Consider the following 17,592-nt stretch of genomic DNA (forward strand, 5'->3'; position numbering starts at 1 on the left):
TTCCCCAGCTGTCCATCCCTTTAGCCCTCTGCCAGCTTGTCCTACCCCCATGTAAAGACCCCCCCATGCCCCTGTCTCAGCCCCACACTGTTGACTGTTGATATTTTTAGCTCCTCAGTTTGTTCTGGCTTGGGTTACTGTCTAAACTGCGTTCCACAGCCAGACCACTGGAAAGTCCGGGCGCGGCACAGGATCGCGACAGTGCTCAGCACCGGGTTCAAACCGTAATGTTTGTACGAAGTCCGATACCTCAGAGGGGATCCTGGTGGCATAATGCAACCTCTGGCCGCCATGTTTGAGGCCATTAGCACTTCGGCATAAACAGCTCGCTCCATTTCTCAACTTAGACTTTGTTTGTCACAACAGTTTCCAGAGCAGAGCTGTTGATGGAAACTGATGTAACATACTGGTTTTGTATTGTTTAGCTAGTTTAGTGAATCCTTTAGTCTCTGAAATGAGTCAAAGTCAAAACCACAGCTGCTAACTCAACCATGCTTCCTGCTGATCCTCTCTGACACAAACTGACCTGCAAACAGCTCAAAGTCAATATATTTAAACATCTCTTATTGTGAATCTGATGCAGCGACACGTTTCACAGACTGAAAGATGTGGAAACTCCAGAAACACCTGTTTGGATCATTCACAGGTAAACAGGCTGATTGGTAACAGGTGAGAGGGTCATGACTGGGTATGAAAGGCTCAGCCGCTCATAGAGGATGGAGCGAGTTCACCACTTTGTGAACACATGAAGGATGAAGAGATGAACACATGAAGCTGCTGTCAGTGAACAGTTTGATTATTGATGATTGATTCTGTCACGGAGTGTTTTGGAGTCAGAGTTGTATTTACTTAAATTTGCTTTATTTGCTGAATTAGCTCGCTGGCTTTTCTCAAAGAGCTAACAAAGTAAACTCTGTTTAGGTGAACTGAGCGTAATCTATCAGCACAGATTCAACACGATGGCTAATGATCCACCATTTCCACCATTATCTGACTCCTGGTCGCAGACCGTTAACAGGACATTTTTTCTGACGTTTTTGGTCAATTTCTTGCATTTTTCACCTTTTGCAACTTTTGGCACTCAATCAAAGCTCTTTGTGGTTTCTCGGTTTGTTCGATCTGAGCAACCGTAAACAACACAAAACAGCATTTTGAGTTTGTGTTATAGAGCCTCCTGTGCAGAAAATCACTTCCTGCCCTCCATCTGCAGCTCGCGCCACAACAAGAGAGCGACGTGACGTCATCTGCAAACAACCTGTTAAAGTTACTCAGTCTGGACATCAAAACTGGATTAAACCATAATGTTTGAGTCAAAATACAGACGATAACACTGAATCACTTTGGTTAAAGTTAGTAAAACAACTTGAGAAACAGTTGAGGCACTCAGTTTTGTATCATGCACATTAGATGTTTTATATGTCAAACAGCTTTCCAGACTGTCAATGGAGAGAGTGACAATAATACAAGACTACAGCCAGCCAATCAGAGCACTGGCTCATGAATATATTAGTTAGTTATTAATAGAGATCAGGGCTCAATTCATGAAATCTATACGTCTCTTTTTTAATATTTAATACCCGCTGGGTCGTGCTAAATATAAAACGTGAACTGTGTTCGAGTCATCGAGGCAGAAGAAGCAGCGTGACAATAAAACAGACGGAGAGCCAGAAAACATTCAACCAGATTCATAACGAGAATATTTCTCTGAAGCGAACACGACGTCTGATGTTCTCATCCAGACTTCTTCTGAACTTCGTGGGATTAAGAGAGACTGAATTTACTGAAAGTGTGTCGAAGGTGCAGCACCACCAAAACACAGACCCGCTGTGATCACCAGATGTGTTTTGGGGGGAAATTTGGGGATTTTAAGGATCAGAGGAGGAATTTTTGTCTACATGCAATGTTTTTTAGGTGGAAGCCAAACAGAAAACTTATAAGACGTAACCGTTTATGTGGAATGTAAACGGTTTAACTGCTAAATGTGAGAAATATCAACAAAATAGAATTAATACATTTAGAATAAAAAGGAGTTTGGCTGCATCAGGAGACTAATGACGTGATATTTCCTGGTCTCTGGATATCAGATCCATTGACCTGCAAAGCTCCAAAAACGACTGTTTTTTAATGAGAAGTGTCTGAATGTGGATTGTTGTCAAACTTCTGAGAACACCAAAAACTAATGTTTGTTTTTCAACTTTGCACCTGAAAATGTTTTTGCAGAAGAAACAAACAAACTGGATCAACTGCCTAACCCCAGTAAACGAGCTCATGAATGAATGAATAAACCAGACTAACGTGCCACAAATCAGTGATCAATTCCAAAACCCGTCCTCCCCGCAGACCCTGTCCTCCTGCCCTCTGACCTTTGTCAGCGCTCTGATAAGCGAGACGCAGCACTGAGGTCGGTTCCTCTGCGACCGAACACACCAGCTATTTGCTAATCAACAGAATGGAGCCGGCTAAGCAGACTAAGCTATTAATGGGATTACTGGGCTATTTATAGGCTGGGAGGGGTGGGGGGGGGCTGCTGCAGAGTAAGCTAAACATACCAGCACACTGATATATTCAAGCCTCTGAACCGCCGGCTACTGTTCCTGCTCGTCATCGTGCATCACAAAGGCTTCACGAGCAGCAGCTCTGATTGGCTGTTCAGCTTAAAGGTGAGATATTCAGCAATTAACTGATCCTCCTAACGACAGCCTGCTCTTCATCTTCTTCTTCTTCTGTGTCACAGAGCTCGACTGTCCTGCTGCCACAAACACTCACCAAAGCACCAGATGTGGATTCATCCGCCGCTGAAAACAGTCCCAGTAAACACACTGCTGGATTTATGGCAGTACAATTATACGGTTTGTTAAATATGAATTATACTTTACAGTAAATGTTATTAATATCGTGGAAATACAAAACAAACCGACAGACAGGAAGTTATAAAATCCCCATTTTTTATTTGGTTGAATTTCATAGTAAGTCATGTACAGATCGTCCACAGGGAACCACGACGGTGAGAAAAACCTTCGTCTACGCTGATGAAACGTCTTCGTAGCGTTCTTCTAAAGTTCACGTTAATGCTTCGTGTCACTCTCAAGAGAAATACAGCAAATTGGGTAGATTGTCCCACCGGTCAACTGAGTGCAACGGGAACACAGAAAAAAATTATCCATCTGTCGCTGGAAGAATGTTAGCTGCATGCTAACTGTCTTAGCATACATGAGCATTAGGCTAACAGGTTAGCAGAGAGCATTTAAGCCAGTGTTTTAGAGCAGACACAGAAATGATTTTAGAGTCTGCGCTCATCGTTTAAAACTCACCAACTCTACTGTTATTAAGTCAAATGATGGTATTTCTATGTGACAAATAAAAAAAATCATAAAAATGTATGTACACTGTTAAAAGAGACATTAATTCATAAAACGTCCGTTAACAATAAGGAGTTCTGTCTGTTATTCTTCTGCTTTATGAGTTATTTACAACAATTACAAAAATAATAAATAATGTCTTCTTTCCGTGCTCCGCGGCCTCGTCGCGTTACGCTTCACTGATCTGATTTGAGAGGATCTGAAAAAAGACAAAAATGATTATTCCTGAAATGTTTCGGGACACTTTCAAACGGCGGGTTTTGGCTGCTGATGGTTAAAAACTCGATGACGCGACGACCTTCGGGCTCGCGGATCGTCCCTCTGAGGATCGACCAAAGCCAAAGAAAAGCGATGAAGATGTTTGAGCTGGTTTGTAAATCACAAAATGACACAAAGAGTTTGGCTGCTGGTCCGACGAGGAGGTCGACTTCAGCGTACTGCAGTTAACGGTGATACTGAGGACATTTAGCAGCTGAGAGACGAGTTGAACTGCGTGTGTGTCGCTGTTCAACGGTGCACTTGAAGCCTTCACACGCCACGACCTTTATTTATTGTTAGAAGAAGAACAAAGTTCACTCAGAGGGAGAACAGTTTGCTTAAAACTGCAAAAATGTACCAACAAATACTCCACAGTAGAATAACTCTGCACATCAACAAGTAAACGACCTTAAAGGTTTGTTTTGACGAGCTTAGTTTAGCTCAAATAAATAAGATTTTAAGGAACATGTTTTTGCTGAGACAGATGAGAATATCAACACTTCTCTCATGTCTGTTCAGTCTGTGTGAAGCTACAGCCAGCAGACGCTTAGCTTAGCTTAGCTTAGCACAGAGACTGGAAACAGGGGGAAACAGCTAGCGTGGCTCTGTGTGAAGGTTAATCCTGTCAGGTAACATGTTATATCTCATTTAAATAACACAAAAAACAAAAAAAGCTGTGAGCTGTTACTGTTGGCTATGTGCTGGACTGTTTTTTAGCCAGGAACAGGGTGAAGGAAGTGAATAAGCACATTTCCCACAGCGTCAAACTGTTCCTTTAGTAGTGTTTAATCACCCTGCGATGCAGATTTGGCTTCACCATATTAAACCGTAGCGTCAGTGTCCATCCCCCCACGTCAGAGGACTCAGTTTGTAGATTTCTGGTGCGTTTCAACAAATCAGAAATGCTGATAACGAGGTGAGACGATGTTAAAGTGGCACAAATGCTCATAAGATCAATAATCATGTTCCAGAGGTAAAGTGCGTTGAACCTGTCAAAGCACCTGTGATGAAAGTAACTAAACATGAAAACGTTGGAGGAAAGTCGCACTTAGCTTTGCTATTACAGCATGTGCCCACTCCAGTAAACATTACGCAACGGTTCACGTGGTACCGACTGTTGGCAACAGTTTATTCCTCTGAACTCATGAAGTTTAATTCAAACTGAGGGGAAAACAGCTGTGAACGCAGCTGTGAATGCAGCCTCTGAATGCAGCCTTATTCACACATCAGTCACCACAGGAGTCAGTTCAAACCCTGATCAGCTGTCGTGACCTGTGGCAGTAACTCGTAAAGGGACCTCTAGTGTCCCGGTGTAACAGTTAACAACAATCAGTCAATTAATGGATCAAGTTAATTGATTAATCATTTGAGTATGTTAAGCAAAAACGCAGAACATTCTCGAGTTCCAGTTTCTCAGTGAACATTTGCTGCTTCAGGACAGAAAACTAAATGTCTTCGCGTTCTGGTCTGTTTGTTGGACATCTGAAGACATCGCCCTGGGCTCTGGGAAACTGTGGCGGCCATGTTTCAGTGTTTTCTGGCATGAAGACGAAGGGATGAATCCAGAAAGTAACCGTTAGCTGCAACCTTGACGTCGACCATGAAGACAACTGACGACTGCTCCTGTGCAACAAACTGAGATCCAAATGACAGACGTCGAATGAGAGACAGCGACCTTCAGAACAATGACGCTAAAACAACCACGCTGATCCAGGTTCACTAAAGGACTGCACGGGGAAAAGCAAGAACGAATGACCCGACCAGCAAACGAGTGAACGGAGCCTCTTTTCCAGCTGTGGTCGTGCACTCGCCAACAGCCGCAGAACACATGAACGCACGAGGCATCGAGAGCTGTTTCGCCAAAGCGCGTCGCTGTCACCATCGTGTCAGCAGATTCATGGAGAAAGGACGCAGGACTTAACGGATCAGTCCTCCAGATGAAATGAGAGTGCCAGAAAGTTGCAGTAAAGAGGGCTGACTGTTTGCTCAGTGCTCCTTCAAATCAAACAGACATAAATTAATTAGCATAGCATCATGTGGCTTCAGGGCAAACTGAAAACGTCACCAGCAGACCGGCCGTGCAGCCTGGACTTGAGCTTATCAAGCAGCTGTGACGATGGCGGTTTCTGTAGTTCTGGAGGTTTAGAGGTACGATTACAGATTCACAACCTGAACAGCTTAAAGAAACAAGACACAGACCCGCTTCACGAGGTGCATAGACCCAGATGCATTTTATACAAAGCGCTGACGAGCTGAACGCCGGCTTCCAGAGCAAACTGCATGTCAGGAGACGCCGGCTTGGACCGGAGCGTCGCGGGCCGGCAGGCTACATGGAGCTGAGCCTTTGGTCTGACTGCAACGCGAGAGGGATCGAAACGATGCAGAGCCAACAAAACATAACTGAACTATCATTTCCCTGTTTACACTTCAGTGTTTTGTCCTTGTATGGCGTCTGTCTTTGTCCATTTAGTCAACAGGTTACGCGCAGGATGTTTCTTCTAGCAGAGGGCGCACAATGACAGAGGGGCTGGTGTGTGTGTGTGTGTGTGTGTGTGTGTAACCAGAGTCTGTACAGGCAGTTCTGTCATGTTTTGTGGTCTGGGGTGTGTACTGTATTTCAGTGCTGTACAGTGTGGGGGGGGGCATGCATCTGAAAAAACAAAAACAACGCATGCACGTTGGGGCAGGACGCCTGGACTCTGCTCCTGATCCACGCTCCGGATCTTCAGCTCCAGGTTTTGGCTCAGACATCAAACATCATCTGGCACTTCTGCTGCCTCACATCTTTTATTTTATTTTATTTTATTTTATTTAATTTATGTCTTTGTGTGGAAAGTAGAAGTGTCCCGATTGAAGGGGGGGGGGGGGGGGGTGTCGTGCTGCTGGCGTCTGATGATGGCATCCAGTTCCGTACTGGACTATTTTTTACCAAAACCCCTCATTGGGCTTCTTTCCAGAACAAGTTAAAGGGGGAGAAATGTAAGAAAAGCTCCCGTCGGTGACCATCGGAGTCCAACATGGAGGGAGACGGAGAGGTTTGGGACAGAGAGAGGATAGAAAAGATAACTCCAGTCCTGCTCTGGACAGCAGATGAAAGATGACCATCATCGCTCCAGGCTGTGTTGGCCCTCGTATCACCCAGTGTTCGCCATCTTCCTGCCCAGTGTCACGTCCTTACTGGTTGTGATGGTATGATGAGAACAGGTTAGTAAGTCCAGGCGTGTGGGATGACGGAGCTGCTCGCCCGGCCAGGGCTGAAGGAAGGGGACCTTTATTTTCAGTGAGGTGTCTCAGTGTTTTCAGAGTCCAGCTGGAAGATTAATTTGCATGAATTCTCCCCCATAAGTTGAGTTCCATGGAGGGGGCCAAGGGCCTCGAAGTGCCCACTCACAGGTGTCGTCCAGTGGGTACAGCAGGCAGGCTGGGGGGTCGGGGTGGAGGCGTGGGTCTGGGCTGGCTGGTGGCTTTGGGCTGGTTGGTCTCTGCGTCGCTGGCAGCAGTCAAATGTGGCTGGATCGTAACAGGGGCTCGAAAGGCTGGAGAGGGAGGAGAGAGGAGGTCAAACAAACACGGAGCTTCTACCTGAAGCATGTGGACAAATAACAATTATCCATCCAATAATAACAATAATTAAACATCACTCAGTCTCTTTCCTACCTGCTTCTGCTCGTCGAGGCTCGTCCACGCTGTCACTTTCCTGTGGGAGGACAGAAAGACGCTCACGTTACCATGATACAAACAGTCACAGATGGTCAGAATGGCTATTTTCATGCAGCATCCACAGCTTTCCGGCAGGACACAGAGCAACAACAGGAAATAAATCCAATCATAAAGTCACATGTTAGTGGACATGCAGTGTGAGGAGCTCTGAAGACACATCTGACAAATACAACAAAGATCTGATCACTGATGCGACACCACACGCTTCCTTCTTCAGTCGTCTGTCTCCACATGGTGAAAGCAAAGGTTTTCCAGTCTGTCATCAGCACAACATGGAGTCCAAGCTGCACGGTACAAAAGGCTGAAGCTGCAGTCGTTCATTCAGCCATGCTTATGTTCAAGCGCACCGTGCTTAATGTAACACTGACAGCAGCCATATGGACAGCACGAGACAACATGCATGCACAGGACGGCGACTGGGGCGGGAGACGTGTGGCGGCGGTCACTGGACAGCACGGGCGCTTTGTCACGGATGAGTGAAGCAGCAGCGATGAGCCACGAGCAGCCAGGCAGGCGGCTGACGAGCAACAAGGATGAGGACAAACGGATGGACGGACGGACGGACGATGAGACACAGAAATGAGGCGAGGCGGCTCTTACGAGTCACTTTGACTCTGGTAAGGTCTCCCCGGGGTTTTCTTCCGCTGCTGGACTGGGCGGCGACTGGGGCTCAGCTGGAGGCATTGGCATCGGCATCGGCATCGGCAGGGGGATGGGCTGACTCTGGCCTTCTGGGCTTTCTGGACCCACATTAGATGTGGGCTGGCCTATGATAACTGTGAAACCTGTTGGATTGGAGCATGAAAACACGAATCCTGCAGCGTGAGAGAGACGTTAAATTCACTGGTGAGGTCACAGGAAGCTCTTCTTCTTTTACTGCAGACGCTGTTTGCACATTAACAGACTTCAAGTTTTAGTTAAAAGTTTCATAAGCAACGAAACGCGACACCATGTGGAGCAACTGGCACAGATAAAAACTGTTCTTCTACTTCAGAATAAAGCATGTTTCTGTCTGGAGGACGGGAAGGCGACCGCAGTCAGCCATCATGTCTGCGCTCCACTGGTATGACCGTTAGCTTATGATGGCTAATGTTTGCTAATATTAGCGAACACGTACACATGCAGACCTGTACATTTGTAGAACATGTAGATACTTGTACTGTATGGAGGTAATAAAACTGCATCATTGATGTTTATGGCCTCGTTCACTGGTCAAAGATTAGAGCAACATCGCTGTCTGCCCATGTTTGATGTGCATTCGCTGAGGTCGACTCACAAACAAAAGGCAGAACGCCAGAAATTAAAAGATGAGACTGTGGAAGAATTTAAAATTTGGGGGCATTATGACCTAGCTTCAGATAAAAAGTTAGCAGACGTTTTAGCTCCCACGGCGGCTGAGTTACAGCGACGTGTCTCACGTTGTTAAGCTAAACAGTGAAAAGCACAGCGAGCCGTCGGCTCGGGAAGCTGTTCTGCTGAAGCTGCTGAGGCACAAACAGGTTACTTTAATGTTTCTCCTCCATGAAGAACAACCACAAAAAGCCATGACCGATGCAGGAAGCCTGCTACGAGTCCAAAACGCTTCTGGCCTTCAGCGCCGGCTCCAGTAACAAACACAAGAATAAGACCAACAGCTGACTGATGGCACTGAAACCATCACTGCAGACTCCATTAGAGCTGGAATCTTGACTTGAGATGTAGAAATATGGAGGATCTCCAGGACTGAAACATAAACCTTTCTCTCTTCACACTAAAGCTTCTGCTTACTTCACCGTACACAGATGACTGTGAAACGTCCAAACGTGGGACCGTCTCTCACCTCCGTCCTGCTCTGCTTTGATTTGGGCCTCCAGGTCTTCAGGGTCCACGTACTGGTAGTTCTCGTCGTCGTCTGGTGGTTTACATTTGCCGCAGCAGAAACAGCAGCAGCAGCAACAGCAGCAGCAGGTGAACAGTGTGCAGCACAGAACCAGACCCTGCAGGAAGAAACGGTGCAGCCTTTAACCGGCGTCCAGCCGAATGACAGCAAACAGAACTTCAAACAAGCCCTCAGAATCAGGCACCAACCTTAAACCACCACTTGGACATGAGGAAGTAATACTTGACGCTCTCCTCTCCGAACTGTTCGGACACGTAAAGGCCCATGGAGCCATACTCGTCGTAGATCTTCCTCTTGGTCTCGTCATTTAAAATGGAGTTGGCGTTGTTGATCTCCTTAAACTTCTCCGCAGCCTCCGGGTTGTCCGGGTTCTTGTCCGGGTGGTACTTCAACGCTAGCTTCCTGACAGGAGACGAGAGCACACGTAGCGGATATGCAGAATTTAGATGAAAGTCACCAGATCAACCAATAACCGAAACAATCATCAGAAATCTGCTCTTTAGCAACACGACGGTGGAGGAACGTCTCCGAAGAGCTCCAGTCATCTCACCACTTATGAGGGGAATTTGCCAACACAATCAGCAGCAGGATTACACAAATTAAAGCGAAGGATTAAGGCAATACCTAAAGCAATAACTCCAACACGGCTGGCGTGGCTGCTCCGGAGAGTCTAATCCTTTCTGAAGTGACAGCTGAGACGGCTTCATCGGACTAATAACTCCCATCACTGGACGTTCAGACTGCTCACCTGTACGCCTTCTTGATGTCCTCAGGTGACGCTCCTTTCTCCAGGCCTAGCACCTTGTACACGCTCTCCCCAGCGGTGGACATCTTCCTTTGGGGACGGGAGGAGTTCGGTTCAGCCATGGCTCACCTCTGTCGCGAAGAGAAGATAAACAGAGTCAGAAGATATCCTGAGATGATGAGTTTGATGTTATGAACTGCTGCTGAGGGCTCAGAGATCCAGAGCTGCAGCCTCTCAGCACAGTTCACCCGCCAGCCTGAAACGTCCTGCTTCAACTTCCCAGCGCCGCTGTTTACCAAAGGAGCAGCCAGACTGGCGTGTAACTGCTCAGCAGCTCCAGTCAGCAGGCGTGACGGGCTTCAGAAATGTACACAGCGCTGCAGGGCTGAACGATGCATAAGAGCTCAGGCTTTAAGCTCCAAAGTGCTCCAAAGACCAAAGACATCAAGCAACACCTGGTGGAAGTGAAACAATATGCAAACTTTGCTTCTGCAGCAGCAAACTGGAAATAAAGCACTAAAACAGAGCAAATCTGTCAATACAAACACAACAAGCTACTCAGACAGGGTTATTGAATAAGATATGGATCATAAAATGCAGTGTTTTGTACTATTGCACAGTAGAAAATATACAAATGCGCAGTTAAATATGGAAATAATGGACATTAGCAAATGTTAAACACGAATAAGGCAGTAAATGAAACGAGTTGCTGGTTCTTTGAGATGCTTTTAAATTATGATGAAGAACCCAGATAAGAAGCAAAGACCCAGAGACGTCTCTACAGGACATGAGGAGGACTTCCTCCTCTTCCTCCCCCTGTTAACAAAGAGCAGGATTACCACGTTAATTCCCATATAAACCAGTCACTCTGGATTTGTGAAGGGGGGGCTTCTCTGAGCTTACAGTGCAGAGTGAACAGCATCAGCAGAAGATTTCATCAGCAAGAGATTCTCCTTCCTGAGAAGAGAGCGGCGTCCTCCGTCCAGAAGTCTTTATTACAGATAAAATCATCTCTGCGTGCAGCGTCAGGGACGTTAACTCACAGCTGAGAGACAAAATATTTCATTTATTATTGCACTTCATTATGTTGCTGCTGCTTCTCACACTTTGATTCAGTTTTTTAATGATAACCAGAGCAGCATTGACTGAGCAGATCAATCTATATCTATATCTATTGCATTGATTCATCTGCTCATGATGCTCAAGATTTTTCCCATTGATTTATTAATAATTTACTCTTTTAAATGTCAAAACAAGTCCATTAAACGTATCTGTGATCCAAACGAGAGGAAAGCTGCAAGTATTTCAGTTAAACAGTTAATCAATTAGTCATTCGGCGGATGGTCCCACACACATGATGCAGCTGCACCGACTTTAATTAGCGAAGGCTTAAACAGCTGGAGAGGGACGAGGAGAGAGACGCCGGGGGACAGACGTGAGAAGACAACATGCTTTCAGTCTGTCAGCAGGTAGAATAAGAGGCAGATCTCAGCTGGTCTGCTTACAGTGAAATCAGACGTCAGCTCTCAGCTTTTTAAAGCAGAAATCAAACAGTCTCCATCTTTTGTGTTCACCCCTGAGCTGCGAGCGAAGAAGAAGAGTTCATGCTTCCAAGGAGTTAAGTGCATCACACCGACCTCCCACCGGATTTGTGGGAGAAATAAAACCAAAAAGGACGACTGTGTGGGATTGACCCTGCAGACTGCAATCAACTGAACACCCCTCGCCTGGACCTCATGAAAGAGGACCAGAAGAACCCGGGAACAAAAACACAACGAGTCTTATTTAAACATAACTATGAATATTGTTTTCCACGTCTGCTGACAGATCTGCTTAAATCCTGCACACTGCACCTTTATTTACCCCCATAATCACCATTGTTTCATGGCCTGGAATTGGTGCTGCGCAATTACAATATACAGAGGGATTTCTATTGAACTACTGCGCACACACACACACACACACACACACACACACACACACACACACACACACACACACACACACACACACACACACTCTTACTCAGCCATACAAATAATGCTGTGCGGGTCGTTGACTAAAGAAGATTACAGTTTGCTGATCTCACAGATTACTCGCTCGAGTCCATGTCAGAGAGGGCCAATGTCCTGGTCAGAGTCTGGCTAGACAGGCCAACACACACACACACACACACACACACACACACACACACACACACACACACACACACACACACACACACACACACACACACACACACACACACACACACACACACACACCACCACCACCACCACCACCACCACCACCACCACCACCACCACCACCACCACCACCACACACACACACACACACACACACACACACACACACCACCACCACAAACTCTGCTGAAAGTGTCCACAGATCTTGATTTCTGTGCCTGATGCATCATGGGAAGGAGCGCGCACACACAGGGAGTTAGAGAGGCTGCTAGCGTTGTGCACAGCGGCCTTAAAGCAGGCTGACCCGCCGCCTCCACGAGGGAGAAAATCTGTGAAAGTGAAGCAATAGTAACACAGCAGCCTTATTTTCTGGCATATGGCAGGTAATTTGCTTGGATTTGTTCTGTTATTGCAAAGTCAGCAGATTTGCGTGAGATTAAAAACGCTGCAGTTATTAAAGTCACACAGCGACGCCGGCTAACGGTCGAACATGCCTCTGTCATCTGAGCTGACCGTCGGACAGACGTCTGCTGTCGGTAAACTCAGAGAGAAGAGCCGGTGGATCCACGGCGTCCTCTCTGGTGCTGCTTCTGCAGACCTACAGCTCGTGCTGAAGACTTGACCTGAGGACTCATCTGGGGGTACACGAAGGACAAAACAAAGATGGTACAGACTGATCCAGACACGCTGTGATGGAACAGCGGTACATCTCGTTCGTCAGATTTCCCTGTAAAACACTGAACTTTATTAACTTCTGAGGCGAGTTACGGCTCGTTGGATGATGACAGGCCGAGCAGCCACCCACAGGCAGCGCGTCGCTCTGCTCACATCCCGATTCTGTACAGTTTGCTATAAAAAGATGGCCGTCCTGAGGGCATCTTTCAGAGGAAACTGCTGCGTGCAGTCAACGTCACGCTTGCTTAATATCTCTCAAAAGGTGGACGACGTGCAGCTCGACGTTCCTACGAAAGAGCTTCTGGATACTCAGAAATACTCTGTAGATACTACATACGGTATCATTACAAGACAGGTTATCCAGTATGATGTATGTGTGTACATGTAATGACAAATACACAGGTCTGAATGGGTGAAACCCTCCTTTCATGCTTCTCACAGAGGTGGGAATAGTTGAGTTAGCTGACGCCAAGACAGAAACAAGCCGACCACCAGAGTGAGGATACAGATATATGAGAATATAGAGGCAGATTAATCCAGATCGTATGTTTCGTTTTTAATGAGAAAAGGCCCAGAATCAACTTCTCGTGCTGCTTCAGTGAAAGAGAAACCAGCTTTGCTTCTGTTATCTGTCATCCGATTAGTCGAGAGCCTCCTGTTGTGAAAACAGGCCGTAAGCTTTACGCCGCTGACATGCGTTTGGAATGAGAAAAGATGGCGTGCAGCTCACTTTTTTTGGATAACCGGTTTGGCAAAATGGCTTCAAATGTCAATATCAACTGTAGGGGATGGACAAAATATCAATACAGGAGCATATCCTGATCGACACCAAATGTCAGCATTATTATTAAAACATGCAGCCGCTCTTAACAGATTCCCCTGGAAATTTTTGCCTGTTTAGTGTTATTTTTCCTTCAGACGCCGCAATGCATCGTAGATGACTGAGTGTATGAAGTATTGCAGAATCACTGTATCGTGACAGTTTCATATCGTGCTGAATCAACTCACATTGAGTACATTCACATGAGGCCTGACGCTGCTGCACTGGCAAACATGCAGTGATATTGGGCTGCATACAATAAAAAAAAGTTGAGAATAAATAGGGAGGTGAAGAGGCTCAATATCTTCTGCCAGCTGGGGGATTATTACAGATTACACAGCAGAACATGCTCATCACTTTGCCATAATTGGGGCATAAAGTTAGTTGACAGACTATGTGAGAAGAGTTTCCATTCAGAAATTATTCATGCATCGGCTTGATTTTGATGACCAGTTAACTCAAAAACGCTGGAGACGTGCTTCCGGCTCCTCAGGAGTGACAATTAGCTGCTTTTCCTTCACTTATTGCACATATTGCACGTTTCAGCCTCAGCAGAAGCTGTGACAGCATCATTTCAATCAGCATCTGCGTGTTCGGGACGTCAACAGCACCAAAGTCTTGCATGAAGTGCGCGTGACGAAACGAAAACCTGCTGAGGATGTTGATCAGAATAAACCCTGCAAAGATGTCGCCACAAAGACCTTTATTTCTGTGAACGATGGAGACGCTGCAGGCCCAGATGGCGCGCCCGCTGAAGCCAAGAAGGCTGATGTAAATACTCCAAACTCTCCAAACATGCTGCACAAGCCACCGGCAGCCTGGCAGGAGGAGCAGGTCCATGAAGAGGCCTGAACACGCTTTCTTTCTACAAAAACCCTCAAGACCACCGATCAAAGTGCCACCCTGCAGCTCACACTGGAGCATCGATCGAGCATCAGCCGGGCTATTAGGTTAATTAACTAACTGCAGTTGCTGTGGTGCAGACTATAAAACCAGCCCTGCCTGCACGCATGCAAACGGCTCTCATTTATCACGCTAACGAGGCTGAGGGTATGAAAATGAACCGTAACACAACAGCAGCCCCAGCACAGCCACTAAAACTAGAGACGGAGACACACTGAGTCCTTTGTCTTCCTCTCCAAACAGCTGACTGGGACCCTTTTATACTCCAAGTTTTATGAAGTGCAGATATTAATCTAAGTTTAGCCACTATGCAGCATGCTTTGAGCTGAAGGGCCGTCAGCTGACAGACAAAAGCAGGAAATGAGGCTATCAGAGTGTCTGCTGCATGTGTTTAAGGTTAGATTGAAATCTTCAGACCGTGCTAGTGGTTAATAAAAAACAGAGAGAGGCTTGTAGCAGAAAAACAGAAACTGGTGTTTTACACAATCTGAATTAATCATTATTTAGTTGTTCTGTAGTTTGATATATAAAAATATGTCACTTAAACATCAAGCTTGCTCAGTCACTGCAAAAGCAAATGTGACAAAGGGAAACATCTCAAAAAACAGAAAAACAGCAGAAGCGACGAGGAAGATTATTCACAAACAGACTGTCAGCAGCACTGACTCAAACACGTTCAGACAGATATTTGTCTCACACTGAACGACTGCGACCAAACCGTCTTCTGAGATGTTCAGCCAGTTTATCAGAATCACAAAGAGCCATAGATATCAACAAATCTGCACACAAAACCACTTAATCTACTGTTCAGGTCCATTTTTAGACACTTGAATCATCACTTTCAAAAGGCTATTATTATAACAGAACATTAAACTCTGAAGACATCAAAGTCCTTTTTTGTGCCGGTTCAACGGGGCATTTTTATTGCTGGAGGCAGAGGTGCTTGTCATAAATCCACAAATTAGAAAAATCATGCCAAGACAAAGAGCAACAACTCCCACGAAAAGTCTCTCAGTGACGACTGAAGATAGACCGTTCATCTTAAAATAGCTCTCTCTCCTTTATTGTTAAAAATAAAGACGCTTTTCTGAGGTGGGCGACATGTTAACTGTGCAATCACAGCAGCCGAGGCCAAGCAGCCCAAAGTTCCTACAAGGCGACATAAATGACTGTAAAATACACAGGTTTCAGTGGGTGCAGCCCCCCTTTAAGGTTTCTTACAAAGGCGTGAACAGCTGGGTGAGACGAGACAAATTTACAAGACCGAACTAAGCCAGTAAATTACTGTAGATATGTCAGTGTGCACTTTGTATCAGCCAATAATTAAGGATTAACTGCAGCACAGCAATGCAAAACATATGTCTGAGGTCAGTTTATCGCCCTAATTCTTTGCTGCTTGTAAGAAGTGACATTTGCATTTTTACGTGCAGGTATGGATAACACAGTTTGGTGGAGGCAGACTTCACCCTCAGGATGTGTCTCCAGCAGACTCTGACCAAGGCTCTACCTGCAATGCTGCGTTTGCTTACGGTAAGTAAAAAGTGAGAAACGCCACTTAGAAATAAAACGTGAAGCCGCTGACTGTGTGGGCGCATCATAAACTGTGTATTAGATTAATACAGTGCAATCTGTGCGTGAGGCAAGTTCATGTCAGGCGCTGGAGTTTGCAGAAGTCTGACTTAGAGCAGGTTAACAGTCCCATTTATAAGCAACCTGATGTGACAGGCAGAAGAGGAGGCAGCTCAGAGAGGAAGGCGCGTCCTGGGAGACCTGATTCAGGGCAAAAAACTCCATTTGCATAATTAGGTCATTAAATCAGGCGTGAACGTACACAAACTACAGATGCTCTCAAGTTTTAGGCTGCAGCGCGTGCCTCCGTGTTAAATACTCACAGAGGTTAACAGACGGGTGATATAACGGTGTTCTGGTCAAACAGACACGTCGGTCTGGGATAAAAACCGGCTGGTTTTGGGAATAACGGTCCGGTATGACGGAGGAAGGAATGCCGCGTGATAGTCGTCTGTTTGTCCTTGTGGAGCCCTAATCCTTTGCTAATCTCCCTTCACATGGAGAAATACTTTCTATTTTACATGATTTTTAGTTTATTCATAAACAATCATTTCACAGTTTCACTGAACGACTCGTGTTTCGTCTCGTTCTGTCAAGTTGTTTCTCTCCGGGTTTCTTACTGTAATTATCCACAGAAACGGATAACGGTAAACAGGTAACGTCACCTAGCCGTCAGCTAACCTAACTGCCAGACCATACAGGTGACACCTGACGACTAAATTTGTTTCATCCAAGTCAAGACTTCAGGAATACATGTATAAAAATGTCACTGGCCCGTTTTATTGAACTACCTGCTAGCCAGTAGTAGCCCCGATACCGCTGAAGCGTGAATACAAAGATAAACCAAACTGCATTTGAAAATCTATCAATTTAATGTATGATAACTTGCAGGTGCAACGTGCAAATTTTAAAATTCTGCTCAACGTTTTCCGTGCATACGCTACGATTCATCGCAAACCAAACACATGCATGCTCTTATATTCCCACAGAAGTGCAGATCCGTCCAAGCAGTCATCTACAACCGTTTGCTGCCACCGCCCTCCAATTTTGTACGGTTAAACTTATGAAACTGCGCCTTATACGGTATTTTATCAACTGTCCGATATCAAAACGCATCTTAACGTTTCATAACATGTTTTGAATAATTCTACAGTCTCAAGGTAATAAAGCTGTAGTACCTTTGTTGTCAAGCGAGTCAACGTTAAACTGACAGTTTTTTGAATGGAGTTCGGCGTACGTCACCGTGACAGCTATGCACGGTTAGCTAACATCATGCTAGCTGGTGTGGTACTGCGGAAATGTCTTACCTTGTGCAAACTGAACACTGTATATCTCGCTGTAAGGTTTGGTGGATCATAGAGGCATCCGGTTTAATGTCTTAACTCTCAATTTAAGGGCTCATATTAGCCCGGTACAGAGAACTAAAAGCCTGCCCGCCTGCTGCGGCCGCCGGGTCGCTTCTTCGCGTATAACTGCCT

The 17,592-nt window shown here is 45.8% G+C and overlaps 1 protein-coding gene across 2 annotated transcripts; it reads right to left on the reverse strand.

The window, feature by feature from the left end:
* Window positions 1-4,936: 4,936 nt before the first annotated feature.
* On the reverse strand, window positions 4,937-17,592 carry dnajc5ga (DnaJ (Hsp40) homolog, subfamily C, member 5 gamma a). 2 transcript variants are annotated; one of them, XM_070987469.1, is made up of 7 exons: window positions 17,422-17,592; window positions 9,965-10,092; window positions 9,405-9,618; window positions 9,157-9,313; window positions 7,938-8,122; window positions 7,275-7,314; window positions 4,937-7,153 (listed from the first exon to the last, which is right to left on the reverse strand). In XM_070987469.1, the coding sequence occupies exons 2-5, from the start codon at window positions 10,081-10,083 to the stop codon at window positions 7,941-7,943; spliced, it is 672 nt and encodes a 223-aa protein (XP_070843570.1). In that variant the 5' UTR covers window positions 10,084-10,092; window positions 17,422-17,592; the 3' UTR covers window positions 4,937-7,153; window positions 7,275-7,314; window positions 7,938-7,940. The 2 variants fall into 2 exon arrangements, with proteins under 2 accessions (XP_070843570.1, XP_070843571.1); XM_070987470.1 differs by lacking the exon at window positions 7,938-8,122 and having other exon boundaries at window positions 6,431-7,153.

The sequence above is a fragment of the Chaetodon trifascialis genome, chromosome 19 (genome assembly GCF_039877785.1).
Source record: "Chaetodon trifascialis isolate fChaTrf1 chromosome 19, fChaTrf1.hap1, whole genome shotgun sequence".
Classification (NCBI taxonomy): domain Eukaryota; kingdom Metazoa; phylum Chordata; class Actinopteri; order Chaetodontiformes; family Chaetodontidae; genus Chaetodon; species Chaetodon trifascialis.

Coding starts and splice junctions, on each gene's coding strand:
- dnajc5ga (XM_070987469.1), bottom strand. CDS start 10,083: ATGGCTGAACCGAACTCCTCCCGTCCCCAAAGGAAGATGTCCACCGCT. Junction 9,314..9,404: donor TGTCCAAGTGGTGGTTTAAG/GTTGGTGCCTGA, acceptor TTCTTCCTGCAG/GGTCTGGTTCTGTGCTGCAC. Junction 8,123..9,156: donor CAAAGCAGAGCAGGACGGAG/GTGAGAGACGGT, acceptor CCAATCCAACAG/GTTTCACAGTTATCATAGGC.